Genomic DNA, 20,282 nt, shown 5'->3' on the forward strand with positions numbered 1-20,282 from the left:
GTTCAGTGATGACCGTAACACATAGTCTGTGCCCTCATAGAACTCATTATCTAGAGGGGTGACAGACCATCGATGAATGAATCTTGTAATAGGAGCTATCACTGACTGCTTACAGTGTCCTTGACACTATTCTAAGCACTTGAAATGTAGTAACTAATTTAATCCTTCCAGCAATCCTAAAAGGTAAAGACTATTATTGGCTCCATAGAACATGAAGAGTTAATCCCTGGGCCCTTGCCCAGACCCGTAGATTTGGTGGTGCCTCGTGAGCTGCTAGCACGGGTCTTGGCCTTAGCTACCTTGGGCACGGGGTAAAACGAGTTTAATGCCCAGCACCTCAGAAATGATCCCGCCCAGTGGCTCCAGGATTTGGGGTTGACCAGGAAGTAGTCCCAGGACTGTGCCACGGTTTTCCCTTTCTTTTTTCATCCCCTTTCCCTCCCGCCCCCTGGTGCCCCCCCCCCCCATTTCCAGGACAGCCCCTCCCTCTGAGCCGCCTCTTCTCTGACTCATTTCCCCTTCCCCTCCCCAAAGACCTTGGCTTTCTCTCCGTGTCCCTTTCCTCTGGCAGGAAATAGAGGAAGGGCTAACTGGCTTTGGGAACCAGGTGAGCGCTTTTCCCAGGGGATGAGAAATGCTCCCTCCCCTCCCCCCACTTTCAGAGGGACAGGATATCTAGGAGGTTCCTGCAGCCTGAGCGGCCGGCTTTCCTGTCATCTGAAGGCCCCGGTGGCCCAGCATGGGAGGTGCCACACCCCGCACAGTGTCTCCTGGGATGTGAGGAGGGACGTGGCGGCCCAGTTAGACGAGCCGACAGGGCTATGGCGGGCTGAGCGGAGCTCCCGGGTGGGGAACTCGCCGCGCGCTGCCCTGGATGCTGGGCGGGGGTGGCCAGCCCCACAGCCCCCTAGGAGCCCCAGCTGGAAAAGGACGATGCGCACGTGTCGCGGGGTGTGCGGGGGTGCCTCTGTGGGGAGGCGCCTGCGTGCGGCCGTGAGTGGGTGGGGAGGGGCGTGAGAGACGCGCGCGTTTGGCGACCTGCAAGGGTGTGTGTGGAGGTGTGCCTGAAGAAGGGCAGCGCGTATGCGGGGCGCGTGCGTGTGGGGGTACATGCGTGTGGGGTGCTTGCGTGTAGGCGTGCGTCAGGGGGCGGGGTGAACGGAAAGGGCAGCTGACTGACGACGGGGGTGGGACGGACACTGCGTGCGTGCGGGACCGAGGTAAAGATGTCGGAGAAGCTCCGGTTCACGGAGCCGAAAGTCCTGACTCTTAACTTTTATTTTTTTGAGGCGGGGAGGGAGGGAGACATGATCTCTTTGAAAATCCGGGAAAACTATTGACCATCTCTTTAAAAAAGAAAGAAAGCACACGGTTTGCATGTAGGCATAGAGGGCTCCTGGGCCCACATATGGCCATCCGTGGCCCCCAGATTATGGCTTCAAGCGGGGAGAAACCCCAGAATGGCCACTTAGGGATTGGCCATCGGGTCTTCGGATTGTGTGAGAGGAGGAAGGGAACAGGTGACGGAGCTCTTGCCTGCTCTCCCTTCGGGACCGCCCCGGGCTCCGTGTAGCTTAGAGGCCGGGTTTGCTGTGCCTCTGGGACCTGGTGGCCCTCAGAGACAGGCGACGGGGCGGGGTCACCCCTCCCCTCATGAACGACTGCAGGAGGGGATCTCATGTCGGTCCCCTGAAGCCCTGGCGGGCGGAGCGATCTCAGTAGCCTCACACCTGCTAGCCTGTGCCTTGCTAAAGTTGCCACGCAGGGATTAGGATCGCACCCTTGTTTGATTCCCACCCGAGGGTCTTTCCACAGCCAGTGTGGAGTGTGGGAGGGTGACCCCCAAGTTGGCGCTTTTGGGGGAAAATGACTAGAAGGAGAGCAGTGGGCTTAGGTTCTGATACCATTTTTGTCATGAACTAACTTTGGGACCTGAAGCAATTGTCCTCATCTTCCTGGGTGTCACTTTCCTCACTTAAAAAACGGGATAGTAGCTCACGGGGTTGTTGCAAATGTAATTAAGATTACAGTAAATTCCCAGCACACGGAAGCATTTAGTAAATGGCAGCATAAGTAGAAATATATATATATGTTAAAGTAAACATTAAAGTAAACATTTTATTCTGGAAGAGTGTATTAAACTGATGGTTTCTTTTTGGTCTCTTCTAGGCACACCTAGTTGTGCCATCTTCATACAAAGCCCACCAAGCACCATCCTATAAAGTCACACGCCTGAAGTAAGTGGGACTTTAATTTGAATTCTTTGCAACATTGAAGTAGATCATGATTACCCACCATCAACTCTCACCTGGATTGCTGCATTGGTCTTCAATCCTTCACACTTGCCCTCTTCCCTCATATGGTTCATTCTCCATGTCTTTCCCTCTGAGTGACAAAATAATCTACTGGTTCAGAGCATTGGCCTCGAGGTTTGACAGATCTTGTTCATATTCCAGCTCTGCCCTACTCCACCACTTTCTGGTCGTGTGACCTTGGACAAGTTCTTTCCCCTCTTTAAGAATCCTTCCCCCACGCCAAAAAAAAAAAAAAATCCTTTCCCTTATCTGTAAGAGTGGAAAATGATAGTCTTTACCTCATACATAGGAGTTGCGACAAGTTACAGAGATAATGCATGCAGAATGGGCCATAGTAACTTTTCAGTAAATGGTAGCTTAAAAATGGTAAGGACAGTGAGGCTGCTAACAAGAGAGTGGTTGCAGTGGTGTACCATGGCGTCTAGACTGGCTACAGAGTAAAGCATTGAGGTGGTAATGAGCTGGAGAATGGAAGAAGTCAAAGAATGGGAGATCTTGATGAGAATGAGGAGTAGGTACTCTTCTGAGAACCAAGAAGTAATAAGGGTGGGGGGTTGTAGACAGAGACTGACAGAGTGGAGTCCAGGAATTCTCAAGTGAACAGTCGCATGTTTAGCAGGTAGTCTGGAACTCTAATGGCTAGAAATTGCATGTGAAATGATGTGATCAGAGATTGTAGAAATAGAGATCAAGGGGCAATGAGGCTGAAGCTTTGGGTGAGTCATCCATAGTCATGATGAATGGCATAGGTTGGAATGGAGAGGAAAATGGAGCTAGTGCCAAAGCCAAGGTCTACCCTGATTAACAGGGGACTATCATCTATTTTACAGATATTTACTGAACCCTTGTTAGATGCCAGGATATAACAAGACAGACAAAAATCCTGCTGTCATGGAGCTTCCAGTCTAGTAGGAGTGGTAATTGGCATTAATAATTCCACCCTATAAATAGACGAAGGCAAACTGTGAGAAAAGCTATGAAGGAAAAAGATGGGTTCTCTAAGGGCTTATAGCAGGAGGACCTGACCAAAAGATTGGGGAAGGCTTCTCTGAAGAGGTGATGAGAACTGAAGGATCAATTGGGGTAGATGGAGGTGGATGAGGGGTGCATGGAGGAAGTGTCCCAGGTAGAGGAAATAAATAGTATGTGCGGAGATCTGAAGCTAGAACATGTATAAGGGACTTGAAGAACTGGAAAGCATCTCCTATGACTAGAGCGTATTAAGGAAGGGGGAGAGTATTGTGAGCTGAGGCTGAATGGCAGTCCTACTTAATTATTTTAGGCTTTATTCTAGGAGCAAAGTGAATACTTTATTAAAGGGTGTTGATTAGGTGAATGACATAATCAGATTTCTCTGTATTTGTATGTTAATTCTCCCTGCCCCAGTTTTATTGAGATATGATTGATATATAACATTGGGGAAGTTTAAGGTGTATAACGTAATAATTTGATATATGTTTATATTGCAAAATTATTACAGTATTTCTTAAGTAATACATAACTATATGCTCGTTGATTATAAAAAATAATCAAACACGGAAGTATGTAAATTGTGAAAGTCTAGTTTGTATTTTTGTGTGTGTACATTAGAATTTATGTATGTATATACACACATCTAATGTATACATTATTGTAGTACATATAGTATAATACTACAGTATATATAGTACATATAATATATAGTATACTATATATAATATATAACTATATTATACATATAAATACATGTGTATATATATGTATATATACTATAGCAACTGTTTTTTCTACTTAACAATGTGCCTTTGGCTTTATACATTTCTTTCTTTCTTTCTTTCTTTCTTTCTTTCATTTTTAATGATTTTTTAAGTTTATTTATTTTGAAAGAGACAGACAGCAAGAGTGGGGGAAGGGCAGAGAGAGAGGGGGACACAGAATCTAAAGCAGGCTCGAGGCTGTCAGCCCTCAGCACAGAACCTGACGCAGGGCTCGAACTCACGAGCTGTGAGATCATGACCTGAGCTGAAGTCAGATGCCTAGCCGACCAAGCCACCCAGGTGCCCCTCCATGTCTTTATTTTTTAATTCCTCAATAATATATATTTTCATGGTAAAAGATCAGAACAATATACAGGTATATAGAGAGTAAATCTTGAAACTTGCCTTTCCTGTTCCCTCTCTACTTGCCATCCCATGAAAAACAAAACCAAACCATCAACAGTTTGGTAAGTATCCTTTCCATGCATTTATATTAAAAAATAAGTACTTATACACATACAGAATTTTTCACATAACTGGACTCATTCATATTGTTATGCAGCTTTTAAATTTGTTATTGACTTAACTTATTGACTTAATTCACATATGACACATGAATTCATATATTTTTCTTTTTTAAGTTTATTTATTTATTTTGAGAGAGAGAGAGAGAATGAACAGGAGACGGGCAGAGAGAGAGGGAGAGATTCCCAAACAGGCTCCATTTGGAGCCCGATGCAGCGCTTGATCCCATGAACCATGAAATCATGACCTGAGCCAAAATTAAGAGTCAACTGACTAAGCCACCCAGGTGCCCCTATTGTTTTTCTTTCAAAGGATTAGAATGTTACAGGGAAGGCTAAAAAACCTTCTGTCATAATTGATTTCCTCCCTGCCTCTCCCCTTCCCTACTCAGTATTTGACTTAATTTCTCATAGATCTTTTTCTATTCATTTCTATTCATTCTCTCTCCCTCTCCCCCACACCCCCCACACAGAATATATCGTATTATTTAGTGTTATTAAAAAATATAAATTATATCATGCTTATATATATTGATCTGCTACTTGCTACTTTCACCCAACATATGTCTGAGAATTTTTCATATTAATACATATAAATCCAACTTGTCCTTTTTCACTATTGAATAGTGTTCTACAGAATAGATAGGCTGTGAGTTGTGTAGCAATTTCCCTATTGATACGGTTATTTCCAACTTGTTGCTCATACAAAGTGTGCTGCAATGTAAATCCTTATGCATGCCTCTCTCCTTTCTCTGCTGATTTCTTTTTTTTTATTTTTTTTTAATGTTTATTTCTGAGACATAGAGAGACAGAGCATGAGTGGGGGAGGGGCAGAGAGAGAGGGACACAGAATCAGAAGCAGGCTCCAGGCTCTGAACTGTCAGTACAGAGCCTGATGTGGGGCTTGAACCCACAATCCGTGAAGTCATGACCTGAGCTGAAGTCAGTCGCTCAACTGACTGAGCCACCCAGGCACCTCTCTTTGCTGACTTCTAAATGTTGTCTTTAATCAATGCCAGATTTTTATGCATATTTAGGTTTATTTCAGGATTCTCTATTGGGTTCTACAGATCCATTTATTTATGCCTGCATTCACACCACATTTTTAATTTCTATAGTTTTATAATGTTTGATATCTGGCTTTTTTCTTCACATTTTTTTGTTATTCTTGCATATTTACTGTTATATGGATATTAGAAGGAGATCATGATACGCATATAGAATCTTATTGGCATTTTTGTTGATATTACATTGAGTTTACAGATTTTACAGGGAGAAGTTACATCTTTACCTTGAGTCTTCCTTTATATGAATAAACATAGCGTGGCTCTCCATTTATTCAAATTTTCATATTCTTTAGTAATGTTTTATAATTTTCTCCATAAATATCTTGAACATATCTCAAGGGTCATTTCTTTTCTTTTTCTTTTTATCTTTCACAAAAGGAATTTATTATGCAATTTCCAAAAGCATAAAACTTGAACTTATTTGGGTCATTTCTAGATACTTTATCCTTTTTGTTGCTGCTATTAATAGGATTTTTTTCTTTAATTTTATAATTATTATGGGTGTATAAGAAAACTATTTGCTTTTGTATTAAATCATGTGTGTGTCCAACAACCTTACTGAATTTTATTTTATTTCTAAAAAAAATTTTTTTTAATATGAAATTTATTGTCAAACTGGTTTCCATACAATACCCAGTGCTCATCCCAAAAGGTGCCCTCCTCAATACCCATCACCCACCCACCCCTCCCTCCCCCCATAAACCTTCAGTTTGTTCTCAGTTTTTAAGAGTCTCTTATGTTTTGGCTCTCTCCCTCTCTAAACATTTTTTTTCCTTCCCCTCCCCCATGGTCTTCTGTTAAATTTCTCAGGATCCACATAGGAGTGAAAACATGGAATCTGTCCTTCTCTGTATGACTTATTTCACTTAGCATAACACTCTCCAGTTACAGGGTCTATCCATCAGGAAGAGCTAACAATTATAAATGTCTATGCGCCGAATACGGGAGCCCCCAAGTATATAAAACAATTACTCACAAACATAAGCAACCTTATTGATAAGAATGTGGTAATTGCAGGGGACTTTAACACTCCACTTACAGAAATGGATAGATCATCTAGACACACGGTCAATAAAGAAACAAGGGCCCTGAATGATACATTGGATCAGATGGACTTGACAGATATATTTAGAACTCTGCATCCCAAAGCAACAGAATATACTTTCTTCTCGAGTGCACATGGAACCTTCTCCAAGATAGATCACGTACTGGGTCACAAAACAGCCCTTCATAAGTATACAAGAATTGAAATCATACCATGCATACTTTCAGACCACAGTGCGATGAAGCTTGAAATCAACCACAAGAAAAAGTCTGGAAAACCTCCAAAAGCATGGAGGTTAAAGAACACCCTACTAACTAATGAGTGGGTCAACCAGGCAATTAGAGAAGAAATTTAAAAAATATATGGAAACAAATGAAAATGAAAATACAACAATCCAAATGCTTTGGGATGCAGCGAAGGCAGTCCTGAGAGGAAAATACATTGCAATCCAGGTCTACCTCAAGAAACAAGAAAAATCCCAAATACAAAATCTAACAGCACACCTAAAGGAAATAGAAGCAGAACAGCAAAGACAGCCTAAACCCAGCAGAAGAAGAGAAATAATAAAGATCAGAGCAGAAATAAACAATATGGAATCTAAAAAAACTGGAGAGCAGATCAATGAAACCAAGAGTTGGTTTTTTGAAAAAATAAACAAAATTGATAAACCTCTAGCCAGGGTTCTCAAAAAGAAAAGGGAGATGACCCAAACAGATAAAATCGTGAATGAAAATGGAATGATTACAACCAATCCCTCAGAGATACAAGCAATTATCAGGGAATACTATGAAAAATTATATGCCAACAAACTGGACAACCTGGAAGAAATGGACAAATTCCTAAATGCCCACACACTTCCAAAACTCAATCAGGAGGAAATAGAAAGCTTGAACAGACCCATAACGGGTGAAGAAATTGAATCATTTATCAAAAATCTCCCAACAAATAAGAGTCCAGGACCAGATGGCTTCCCAGGGGAGTTCTACCAGATGTTTAAAGCAGAGATACTACCTATCCTTCTCAAGATGTTCCAAAAAATAGAAAGGGAAGGAAAACTTCCAGACTCATTCTATGAAGCCAGTATTACTTTGATTCCTAAACCAGACAGAGACCCAGTAAAATAGAGAACTACAGGCCAATATCCCTGATGAATATGGATGCAAAAATTCTCAATAAGATACTAGCAAATCGAATTCAACAGCATATAAAAAGAATTATTCACCATGATCAAGTGGGATTCATTCCCGGGATGCAGGGCTGGTTCAACATTCGCAAATCAATCATCGTGATAATAACATTAATAAAAGAAAAGATAAGAACCATATGATCCTGTCAATCGATGCAGAAAAGGCCTTTGACAAAATCCAGCACCCTTTCTAAATAAAAACCCTCGAGAAAGTCAGGATAGAAGGAACATACTTAAACATCATAAAAGCCATTTATGAAGAGCCCACAGCTAACATCATCCTCAATGGGGAAAAACTGAGAGCTTTTTCCCTGAGATCAGGAACACGACAGGGATGCCCACTCTCACCACTGTTGTTTAACATAGTGTTGGAAGTTCTAGCATCAGCAATCAGACAAGAAAAGGAAATCAAAGGCATCAAAATTGGCAAAGATGAAGTCAAGCTTTCACTTTTTGCAGATGACATGATATTATACATGGAAAATCCGATAGACCCCACCAAAAGTCTGCTAGAACTGATACATGAATTCAGCAAAGTTGCAGGATACAAAATCAATGTACAGAAATCAATTGCATTCTTATACACTAATAATGAAGCAACAGAAAGACAAATAAAGAAACTGATCCCATTCACAATTGCACCAAGAAGCATAAAATACCTAGGGATAAATCTAACCAAAGGTGTAAAGGATCTGTATGCTGAAAACTATAGAAAGCTTATGAAGGAAATTGAAGAAGATATAAAGAAATGGAAAAACATTCCGTGCTCATGGGTTGGAAGAATAAATATTGTCAAAACGTCAATACTACCCAAAGCTCTCTACACATTCAATGCAATCCCAATCAAAATTGCACCAGCATTCTTCTTGAAACTAGAACAAGCCATCCTAAAATTCATATGGAACCACAAAAGGCCCCGAATAGCCAAAGTAATTTTGAAGAAGAAGACCAAAGCAGGAGGCATCACAATCCCAGACTTTAGCCTCTACTACAAAGCTGTCATCATCAAGACAGCATGGTATTGGCACAAAAACAGACACATACACCAATGGAATAGAATAGAAACCCCAGAACTAGACCCACAAACGTATGGCCAACTCATCTTTGACAAAGCAGGAAAGAGCATCCAATGGAAAAAAAACAGTGTCTTTAACAAATGGTGCTGGGAGACCTGGACAGCAACATGCCGAAGAGTGAAACTAGACCACTTTCTCACACCATTGACAAAAGTAAATTCAAAATGGACAAAGGTCCTGAATGTGAGACAGGAAACCATCATAACCCTAGAGGAGAAAGCAGGAAAAGACCTCTCTGACCTCAGCCATAACAATCTCTTACTTGACACATCCCCAAAGGCAAGGGAATTAAAGGCAAAAATGAACTACTGGGACCTTATGAAGATAAAAAGCTTCTGCACAGCAAAGGAAACAACCAACAAAACTAAAAGGCAACCAACGAAATGGGAAAAGATATTTGCAAATGACATATCGGACAAAGGGCTAGTATCCAAAATCTATAAAGAACTCACCAAACTCCACACCCGAAAAACAAATAACCCAGTGAAGAAATGGGCAGAAAACATGAATAGACACTTCTCTAAAGAAGACTTTCGGATGGCCAAGAGACACGTGGAAAGATGCTCAACGTCGCTTCTCATCAGGGAAATACAAATCAAAACCATGCTCAGATATAGTGGCCAAAATGAACAAATCAGGAGACTATAGATGCTGACGAGGATGTGGAGAAATAGGAACCCTCTTGCACTGTTGGTGGGAATGAAAATTGGTGCAGCCACTCTGGAAAACAGTGTGGAGGTTCCTCAAAAAATTAAAAATAGACCTACCCTATGCCCCAGCAATAGCACTGCTAGGAATTTACCCAAGGGATACAGGAGTACTGATGCATAGGGGCACTTGTACCCCAATGTTTATAGCAGCACTCTCAACAATAGCCAAATTATGGAAAGAGCCTAAATGTCCATCAACTGATGAATGGATAAAGAAATTGTGGTTTATATACACAATGGAGTACTACATGGCAATGAGAAAGAATGAAATATGGCCCTTTGTAGCAACATGGATGGAACTGGAGAGTGTTATGCTAAGTGAAATAAGCCATACAGAGAAAGACAGATGCCATATGGTTTCACTGTTATGTAGATTCTGAGAAACTTAACAGAAACCCATGGAGGAGGGGAAGGAAAAAAAAAGAGGTTAGAGTGGAAGAGAGCCAAAGCATAAGACACTCTTCAAAACTGAGGGTTTTGGGGGGTGGGAGGGAGGGGAGCCTGGGTGTTGGGTATTGAGGAGGGCACCTTTTGAGATGAGCACTGGGTGTTGTCTGGAAACCAATTTGACAATAAATTTCATATATTGAAAAAAAAAAGAACTATCCCTACTCTACTAGGGCTACTTGATAAGCCTAAAATACAGTTACTATAGGAAAGAGAGGATAGATGTTTAACTCTTTCCTGTAATTGCCTATTTTCCAAGTAAGGAGTTAGTGCCCTGTTCCCCATTGACAGATCTGTAAATGTTTAAGCTTCCCTGTGTTTGTAGGATTAAACTGTGATTAATGATGTATCTTTTAAAATGTATTATGGAATTCAAGGTACTAATATTCTGTTTAGCAATTTTGTTTGTATCTGTACTCACAAGTGAGATTGCCTGTAGCATTGATCTTCAACCTGGGGCTGAATGACCCCTCTACGGGGCATTTGGAAATGCTGTAGACATTCTTGTATAATTATTTTGTGTGTATATGTATGTGTGTGTTTGTGTGTGTGTGTGTGTGTGTGTATATATATATATATATATATATATATATATATATATATATATGGTGGTACATACCTAGGAATGAAAATCCTGGGTCATAGGATAGGTGTATGTTTTGTTTTATGTGAAACTGCCATATCTTTGTACCATTTTCCTCTCCCACCATCCTTTTAAACATTTGGCAGGATGTGTCTTATTAATTTTAACCATTCAGGTGGGTGTGAAGTGGTACCTCTTTGTAGTTTTTTTTGCATTTCCTTAATGACTAATGGTGTTGAATATCCTTTCTTTTTTTATCTTCTTATGTTGAACAACTTTTCATGTGCTATTAACCATTCATATCTCTTTCTTTGTGAAAGATCTGTTCAAATGTTTTGCCCATTTTCTTTTCTTTATTGTGGTAAAACATACATACCATAAAATTGATCACTTTAGTCATTTTTAAGTATACAGTTCAGTGGCATTAAGTACATTCACATTGTTATGCAACCATCATTACTATCTATCTCTACAACTCTTTCATCTTCCCAAACTGAAGCTCTATATTCATTAAACAATTTCCTTTTGCCCTTTCCTCTCAGCCCCTGGTAGCCACCATTCTACTTTGTGACTCTATAAATTTGACTGTTGTCAAATTTAAGTGGAATCATACAAGATTTGTTCTTTTGTGTCAGACTTATTTCACTTAGCATAGGGTCTTCAAGGTTAATCCATGTAGTATGTTTCAGACTTTTCCTTTTAAAGGCTAAATAATATTTCATAGTATGTATATCACATTTTATTTATCCATTTATCCATTGATGGATATTTGGGTTGTTTCTACTTTCCTATTTTCTTTTATAGTTGCATTTTATATTAATTTTTTTCTACTTTTACAATTGATTATTTTTGTTAAATGAGATAAAATTGACATAACATTGTATTTTAGGTGTACAACATAATGATTTGATATATTTATATATTGAAAAATGATTGCCACAATAAGTTTGGTTTATTGATTTTATTTTATATTGATTTTATTTACATACTATAAAATCCACCCTTTTAAAGTGTATAATTTAGTGATTTCTAGTATATTTACAATGTTGTGTAACCATCACCACTATCTAATTTGAGAATATTTCCAACACCCCAAATAGAAGTCCTGTAACCATTAGGGGTTACTCCCAATTCCTCCTTTCTCCCAATTCCTAGCTACCACTAAATGTACTTTCTGTGTCTATGAATTTGCCTTTCATTTCATATAAATGGAATCATGTAATATGTGCCTTTTGTGTCTGGCTTCTTTCACTTAGCATAATGTTTTCAAGGTTCATCCATGTTGTAGCACATATCAATATTTTGTTCCTTTTTATGGCTGAATAATATTTCATCGTAAGTATATATCATATTTTGTTTATTGGTTCATCAGTTGATGGATACTGGGGTTGTTTCAACCTTTCTGTTATTGTATATAGTGCTGCTATGAATATCCGTGTGCAAATTTTTTTTTAAATACCTGTTTTCTTTTTTTTTTAATATGAAATTTATTGACAAATTGGTTTCCATACAACACCCAGTGCTCATCCCAAAAGGTGCCCTCCTCAATACCCATCACCCACCCTCTCCTCCCTCCCACCCCCCATCAACCCTCAGTTTGTTCTCAGTTTTTAACAGTCTCTTATGCTTTGGCTCTCTCGCACTCTAACCTCTTTTTTTTTTCCCTTCCCCTCCCCCATGGGTTCCTGTTAAGTTTCTCAGGATCCACATAAGAGTGAAACCATATGGTATCTGTCTTTCTCTGTATGGCTTATTTCACTTAGCATCACACTCTCCAGTTCCATCCACGTTGCTACAAAAGGCCAGATTTCATTTTTTCTCATTGCCACGTAGAATTCCATTGTGTATATAAACCACAATTTCTTTATCCATTCATCAGTTGATGGACATTTAGGCTCTTTCCATAATTTGGCTATTGTTGAGAGTGCTGCTATAAACATTGGGGTACAAGTGCCCCTATGCATCAGTACTCCTGTATCCCTTGGATAAATTCCTAGTAGTGCTATTGCTGGGTCATAGGGTAGGTCTATTTTTAATTTTCTGAGGAACCTCCACACTGCTTTCCAGAGTGGCTGCACCAATTTGCATTCCCACCAACAGTGCAAGAGGGTTCCCGTTTCTCCACATCCTCTCCAGCATCTATAGTCTCCTGATTTGTTCATTTTGGCCACTCTGACTGGCGTGAGTAAATACCTGTTTTCAATTCTTCTGGATATATACCTGGGAGTGGAATTGCTGGATCATATGGTAGTTCTATGTGTAACTTATTGAGGTACTGCCAAATTTTTCCACAGTGGCTGTACTATTTTATATTCCAATGAGCAATATATGAGGGTTACAATTTCTCCACATTTTTACCATTTTCCATTTTAAAAACTATAGCCATCCTAGTGAATGTGGATTATTATATGGATGAACCTTGAAAACATTATGCTAAGTTGAAGAAGCCAGACACAAGAGACCATTGTTGTATGATTCTATTTATATGAAATATCCAGAATAGGCAAATCCTTAGAGACAGAAAGTAGAATTGTGGTTACTAGGGGATGTGGGGTGGGGAGAATGGGGAGTGTTTGTTTAATGGGCACAGCATTTATTTTTGGGGTGATGAAAATGTTCCAGAATTAGATAGTGATGGTTGCAAAACTTTGTGAAGATACTACAAATCATTGTATTGTGCATTTTAAAAGGGTGAGTTTTATGATATGTGAATTATATCTCAGCAAAAAAAAGCACAGAGTCTCATTTTAGGCCTGCAGGTAAGATTTGATGTTTAAATTTGTAGCATTTCTCTCTTATTTTTGGCAGCATGCATACCATGTAGAGTCACAATGAAAAGTTGTGTAGTTTGTTGACTGAAAAGGCACACAGCCAAGGGTCTGAATGGGGGCTGGAATTAGCCCATATCCTGCTCTCTAACTTGTGTCCCCAAGCTTGGTGCTGCCCCAGCCCAGGGAAGGAATCACCATTTTACCATTTTGTAATTCAGGGGCCCAGAGGAGACATCTTACTTTGATTTGTCTTCTTGGAGAGGCCATAATTTACTACGTTGCATAAAGATTGAATATGTTCTAGTGGAGATCCTAGTATGATGGATACTGCTTTCTTGTCCTGGAATTTGAACCATCTCACAGCCTTTTGCTCAGTCTAATAACCAGTTATAAAATACCCCTATAATTTTTCCAAAGGTCTGTTGACTGTAACTTACTCTCTGGTATAATTTCTATGTCAGGGTTTTTTAGCTGCAGGCAACAGAACTTGGTTCTCAGTAACTTAAGCAAAAATAGGGATTTTTGGAAGACTACTGGAGTTGATCAAAATCAAAGGAAGTGCTGAAAAACAAGGCCTCAAGGAGGTCAGAAACTAAGGAAGCTTGGAGTGTTTGGGTAGCAGACAAGAACCTCAGTGCTTGTAGTCTCCACTCAGGCTTTTAAATTCAGTCACAGAAAATCTGATTATTCCACTAAGAGGGATAGTGTTTCTTATCAGAACACAGATCAGGAAAGAATGCTGGACAAACCAAATAAAAGCTACCAATGGAGGTAAGAAAAAGATGGATGCCAACATCCAAGTGGAGATGTTGAGTAAGCCTTTAGATATATAAATGTAAGTCTCAGAGTGGAGGGCTAGACTGGGATAAACAATAAGAGGTTGTAAGGATGATCAAAATAATGGGCATGTTTGAAATTTCCCAGGAAGAGAGTAAGTGGCCATGCATCTCTCCAGCATCATTACCTGAGGGCAGGAACTCTTACTGTAACTGGAGAATTGTTTCTATGTTTTGGAGGACATGATATCCCTACTAATTGGGAAAAGTGTCCAGGGCATGGGAATATAACACTGTGCTGGGAACATTCCATCTCCTAAGAATGAGGTTGTTATGTGGAGATTTTAATGGAATGTAACTTCTTTCTGTCAGTTATAAGAAATGCCAGCTTATTTTTCCTCTCATAATTATTTATATTGCATTTTGTCCTGTGCTAAATCTTTTATGTATGTTGTCTTATTTAATCCTCACAACAAATTAGTGAAATCATTGTCATCGTAATTTACAGATGGGTTACTGTAGTCTCAGAGTTTAAGCAATTTCCTCAAGGTCATATTGCTAGACAGCAGTGGAAATGGAATTTAAGTAAGGTCTATGTGAGTTAAAAGACATTTCTACCCCATATCAAATGATAAAGCAATGCCAATATTAGCTATAGTTTAGGATTATTGAGCCTTTGCTGTGTACCATGTAGTGTACTGAATACTTTATATGCATTATTTCATTTAATCTTCATAATAACCTTATAAGGAAAGTACTGTTGTTATCCCTACTTAACAGTTGAGGAATCTGAGGCTTAGAGATGTTAATTCAATGGTTGTCACAGCATAAGTGGTAGAGTCAGGGCTTGAACCCTTCTGTTTGATTTCAAAGCCTGTGTGCTTCACCAATATACTCTCCCCTATCAAAAATAAGTAAATGTTAGAATCATGGCACTCTTCTCTGGCTGTATATTAGAATCAATCACCTGGGGAACTTAAAAAAAATCGATGCCAAACCTATCATCAAAGATTCTGATTTTAAAAAAAAGATTTTGATTTAATTTATCAGGAATGTAGACCAGGCCTGGGATTTTTTTTTTCAAAAAGCTTTTATTCATTCATTCAATTTATTTAATAAACATTTAATGTCTTTTGTATGCCAAACACTTTCTAGGCATTTACTTCCTAAGCAAGGTATATCAGTTAGCTGTCACCACAGTGATGCATAACAATGACTATAAAATCTTGGTGGCATGAAAAACTAAGAACTGATTAAGTGCTTATTCTCACACTTCTGGAGGCCAGCTGGGATTCAGCTGATTAGTCAGGGCTTTTTCAGACAACTCTGATTTAGGTTAGAGTGACTACTTGCTTCAGGACTATGAGTAAACTCATGTGGCTCTGCTTCATGCATCTCTCCCCAGACCATTGGACTAGCTGGCACTTGTGTCTCTCATGGCTCATCTCACACCAGTGGTAGAATCACAAGAAGGGACATGACCAACTATGCAAGTATATTTCAAGCTCCTGCTTGAGTAACATCTGTGTACACTTCATTAGCCAAAGCAAGTCTCAAGGCTGAGCTCAAAGACAAGAGGTGGAAAAATAAGCCCCATTTCTGTTGTGTGGACTTGCAAAGTTCATGGCATAGGCTGAGAATTGGGACCAGTAAATAAACTTAAGTGGGAAAGAATGAAAATGAACACTGAGCATTATACATAAGAAAACTTTCAAATGTATTAGAAAGTGGTAAGTAATATTGCAAACAAAATTCTGGAGGGTGGTATGAAGGTGATTTTAATGTGCAGTTAGGGCTGAGAACCACTGATCTTACAGTGTTCAACCTGGAAAGAAACCTGCGCTAACAGTCCCTCAACCATTTTGAAAATAATAAAACAGACCCAGAAAGTAGAAGAATCTTACTTAAGGTCCATAGGTCGATAGTTACAGAAATGGAACTAGGGCTTCTATGTTTCCTAACGCTGTGGACTGTTTCTCTCGTACCACAGTATTCCGATCTATGGTCTTAGAATTCTTCCTTTATTAGTGGCACCAAAAATATGTTGTGGAAAGACACACGCATTCTTTTTTTATCTTGACCCTAGACATTAGAACTTGTACTCTCTAAATCCTGTGCTCCCTTAGTAACCCAATTCAGGGCCCAATTTCACATTTCTTATATTTGTACTGTCCAAAAGTTTACAGACATTCTATCCTCTTTTAGTTTTTTGCCTCTTCAAGTTGAAGACTGTTGGTTTTGATCTATCTTTGTGTGATCCCATAGTCCCACTCTAACAACCTACTTGGTTTATTGGGCCTTCTCTCTTCCCCAACTCTGTAATGCCTTGAGTAGTGTTCCTTGAGTTCCTTTTTACTCTGGGCTTCCACTAGGCCTTTCAGTCATCATTTCTGTTTTGGATTACAGTCTTCTTGATTTGCCAGGATGAACAGTCAAAAGAAAAGAAAAGATATGGAACCTGCTTGTACTTGGAGTTTATTGTCTGAACAGAAAGGTGAGTAACTGAATGAGGTAAGAAGAGGGTACAATCTAGGTAATCCTGTTCATTCTCTTTCTCCTACGTCTCCTCATGGACTTTGGGATTTTTTTTCCGAATCTTTAACGTTGTGTTGCCCGTGTATAGGTGTGTGTATATTGAAATATTACATGGATACAGTATTTGCCTATTAATAATCTCTTTAAAATGTCTCCATATTTTTTATGTTTTCCAAAATGAGGAAAAATAAAGAAAAGAGAAGAGGCAACTGTGGTTTCTACTGTTTTCCATGATTCCAAAAGCATTTATAATCCTAAAAGACTCTTAAGTCTCTCCCTTTACTGTAACCACAGATCTTCACAGGAGACAGCACGAAAGAGCAAAGAGTGAAGATTGCTGGAGTTCTTCCCCTTGTGGCTGATTCCTGAGCTCCAAGGAATATTTAGTTATGGGGAATAGAAACTGATTATCTTCAACAGACTACTCACTTGCCTGCCCATTTCTGTGACATTCTAATATCTGCCTCTCCAGACTCTGCTTCCTCCCATCCATCTAGTCATACCTTCTCCCAAGTATAAGTCTCACTCTTGCTTTTAAAAGGTGTGCAAGTACTAAAAACCTATAGGAATGTGGAGGCTGTGTGTGTATGTGTATGTGCGTGTGCATGTGAACACATTCACATGTGCCTTCATTTGTGTATTTCTACCTATAAACCTATATATGTAAGTGTTTGGAATGAACGTATGTGTATATGTGTTCAAATTGTAGATCATTGTATGTATCCATCACACTAACATCAGCAATGCCTTATTCTTTCTCATTAATAAGTTAAGTTCAACAGAAGCTCCAACAGAGGCAATAGGCTAATGTTCAATGGAAAGCAAAATACCTAAAACAGTCACTTCAGATAATGTATGAGCCTTTAAGTTAATGCCTAAAATTTTTCTTACAGAGCATATAAATGTAAATGTTTATACCCTCAATATATATCTGAGAAGGTCTTACATTTTACTTTACATTGGACATTACTTATAACTTTGTGGGTGAGTCAGAATAGATGTGAGATGACTTTCTTCCTTGTATTTCTGTCTGGGGAACAGCATGAATGGCTGTAGCAGTGTGGGTAAATTTTTGTATATTTCATGTTTTGATGTGAAGGTGTATTTGTGCTTCTGTTAATCTCAACTCTTTCCTCCCACAGCTACTTCAAATTCTCAGGCTTCATTGTCATGGAAGGAGCTCATAGGTAGATGTCTTCTCTCTTTTACTCTTTTTGTTTTGTGAAAAGTGCCTCCTATGAACCTGGCTTCTCATCCCTATTCCACTCCTATTCTTTCCCTGTATTCATTGGGCAGCAGCCTTTTTTTTTTTTTTTTTTTTTTGGTAGTACCTATGAAGCTCCAAACTGTTATAACAAATAGGAATTTTATATCAGATAGAATAGGTAATGGAATACCAGGAGGACCTCTGATGGTGGTCAGGCACCAGATGTACAGAATTTTAGATGCACAGGCTAGAATAGACCTATCCAATTCTGGAGTGATCTAAATTGAGGCCATTACGATAGTGGGCCAAATCAAGCCAGGGGCCTATTTTTATAAATAAAGTTTTAGTAGAACCAGCCATGCCCATTCATTTACATATTATCTATGGCTACCTTCTAGCTAAGATGGCAGAATTGAGTAGCTGAAACAGAGACCCAAAAGCCTAAACTATTTACGGAATTTTACAGAAGAAATTTGCTAACAGTTATCTAGATCAGCATTCCCCAAAGCAGTTCTACAGAGCACTATTGTCCAGGAGAAAATAACTTTGCTTTTGGGAAAGGGTTATATAGTCATTTTAGACCAGAAAATGCTGGATTAAACCAAGTTAAACAGCCTTTTTTTTTCTTTTTTTACTATAGGTCATTTCAGATCCTTTCACATGCTACATGCGTTGAGAAACTCTAAAAGGAGATAGAGGGTGTATTCCCTTTAACTTATTTGACCACTCGACTTCTTTTCCACAGCTTTCTTACTAATACCTTGCAAAATCGTGTTCAAAGGAACACTTATTTGAGAAATGCTAACTTAGACATTCACTTGACAGAAGTTTGAACTTGATAACTGACTCCTTGGATTATTTTTCTAGTTGCATAAAGTGAAAAACTATGTAATATAGTATTTAAGCATATGGACTATGGCTTTAGACAAACCTTAATCTCAAGTAAGTCTCTATCACTTACTAGCTGTTGATCTTTGGACAAATTATCTAATGCGATAAGCAGGACTGACTACATAATTGATGGGCTATGCTACAAAATGAAAACACAGGACCCCTTGTTCAAAAAATATTAAATCCAAGATAGCGACAGCAGAGCATTATACCAATGGGCCCTTCTGAGCACAAGACCTGTGTGCAGATTGTATATGCATGAACTTATAACCCTGGTAACAAATTTCAGTTTCCTCAACTATAAAATGTGGATAATACCTACTTCATGGGATTATTGCAAGAATTAAATCAGAAATATATATAAAGAGCCTAGTAAAATATCTGGCACAGAATAGGCAGTAATAAATGACTTGTTTTTAATTCAAAAGTATTTATAGCCATATTCAATAACCTATTTGTTGAGTGTCTACTATGTGCCAGGCACCACACTAGGTACTTAGGATATTATGGTGAAGAATACAAATAAGGTCCCTGTCTTCATGTAGATTATTGTTTAGTGGGAAAGACAGATAAAAAATAAACAACTGTTAATTATGATAAGAGCTATAAAGTGAAAACAAGGTGCTGGGAAAGGAAATAATAGAGAGGATCTGCTTTAAATTGGGTGGTCAAGCAAGTCCTCTTCTAGGAAGTAATGTTTAAGTTGAGATCTGAAGGATAAAAAAAAAAAAAAAAAAGCTCTCCATGGAAATAGCAGAAAGGGTGTTCCAGGCAGAGAGAAAAGCTACTGGAAAGGCCCTGAAGTGGGAAAGAACATGGCATTTGTGAGAAACTAAAAGTAAGCTAGTGTGTCTTTAGGGACTGAGAAGGTGAGTGATTTGTGGCACACCTTGTAGGGTAAGGTTTGGGATTTTATATGAAGTGCAATGAAAAGCTTTTGAAAGGTTTCAGGTATGGTAGTCACATGATGTAATTGATATTTTTAGAAGATCATGTTGGCTTCTGTGTGGAGAGGAGCCATTGATAAGCTAGAGTAAATGAATAGTAGGAGTCTATTTCTTTCTTCAGGAAACAGTTAGTAGTACCTTGTATTTGGTTGGTATTTGAGAATGTAGTGATAAATAAGTGTATTGAAGGCTTATGATAGGCCTTGTTAATTGATTTGATGTGGAGGATTCAAGGGGAAAAAAGAAATAAAGAATGGCTCCTAATATTTTTCTGGGCAACTGGGTGACATCATTTAATTGAGATGACATGCCTGCGGAGGGTTTTTTTTTTGGGGGGGGGAGGGCACCCACACAGAAATCCAGAGCTCAGGTTTAGACATGTAAAATAAGATGTCCAAGTGGAGATGGTGATATTAGTTATAGCTGTTGTTTTGTATTGTTTTCTAGGATTCTGTGATTACTAACT

At 39.1% G+C, this 20,282-nt stretch overlaps 1 protein-coding gene across 1 annotated transcript in view; it reads left to right on the top strand.

Moving 5' to 3' along the window:
• The first annotated feature begins 529 nt into the window (after positions 1–529).
• The window catches only part of LOC125157627 (ribonuclease inhibitor-like), a 43,066-nt gene continuing 23,313 nt past the window's right edge, over positions 530–20,282 (top strand). Inside the window, exons 1-4 of the mRNA XM_047844541.1 lie at positions 530–607; positions 2,170–2,237; positions 16,660–16,730; positions 17,914–17,958. Coding sequence (XP_047700497.1) covers positions 16,661–16,730; positions 17,914–17,958 — 115 coding nt within the window. The 5' untranslated portion in view covers positions 530–607; positions 2,170–2,237; position 16,660. The remainder of the gene's footprint in view (positions 608–2,169; positions 2,238–16,659; positions 16,731–17,913; positions 17,959–20,282) is intronic.

The sequence above is a fragment of the Prionailurus viverrinus genome, chromosome X, assembly GCF_022837055.1.
Source record: "Prionailurus viverrinus isolate Anna chromosome X, UM_Priviv_1.0, whole genome shotgun sequence".
Lineage (NCBI taxonomy): Eukaryota > Metazoa > Chordata > Mammalia > Carnivora > Felidae > Prionailurus > Prionailurus viverrinus.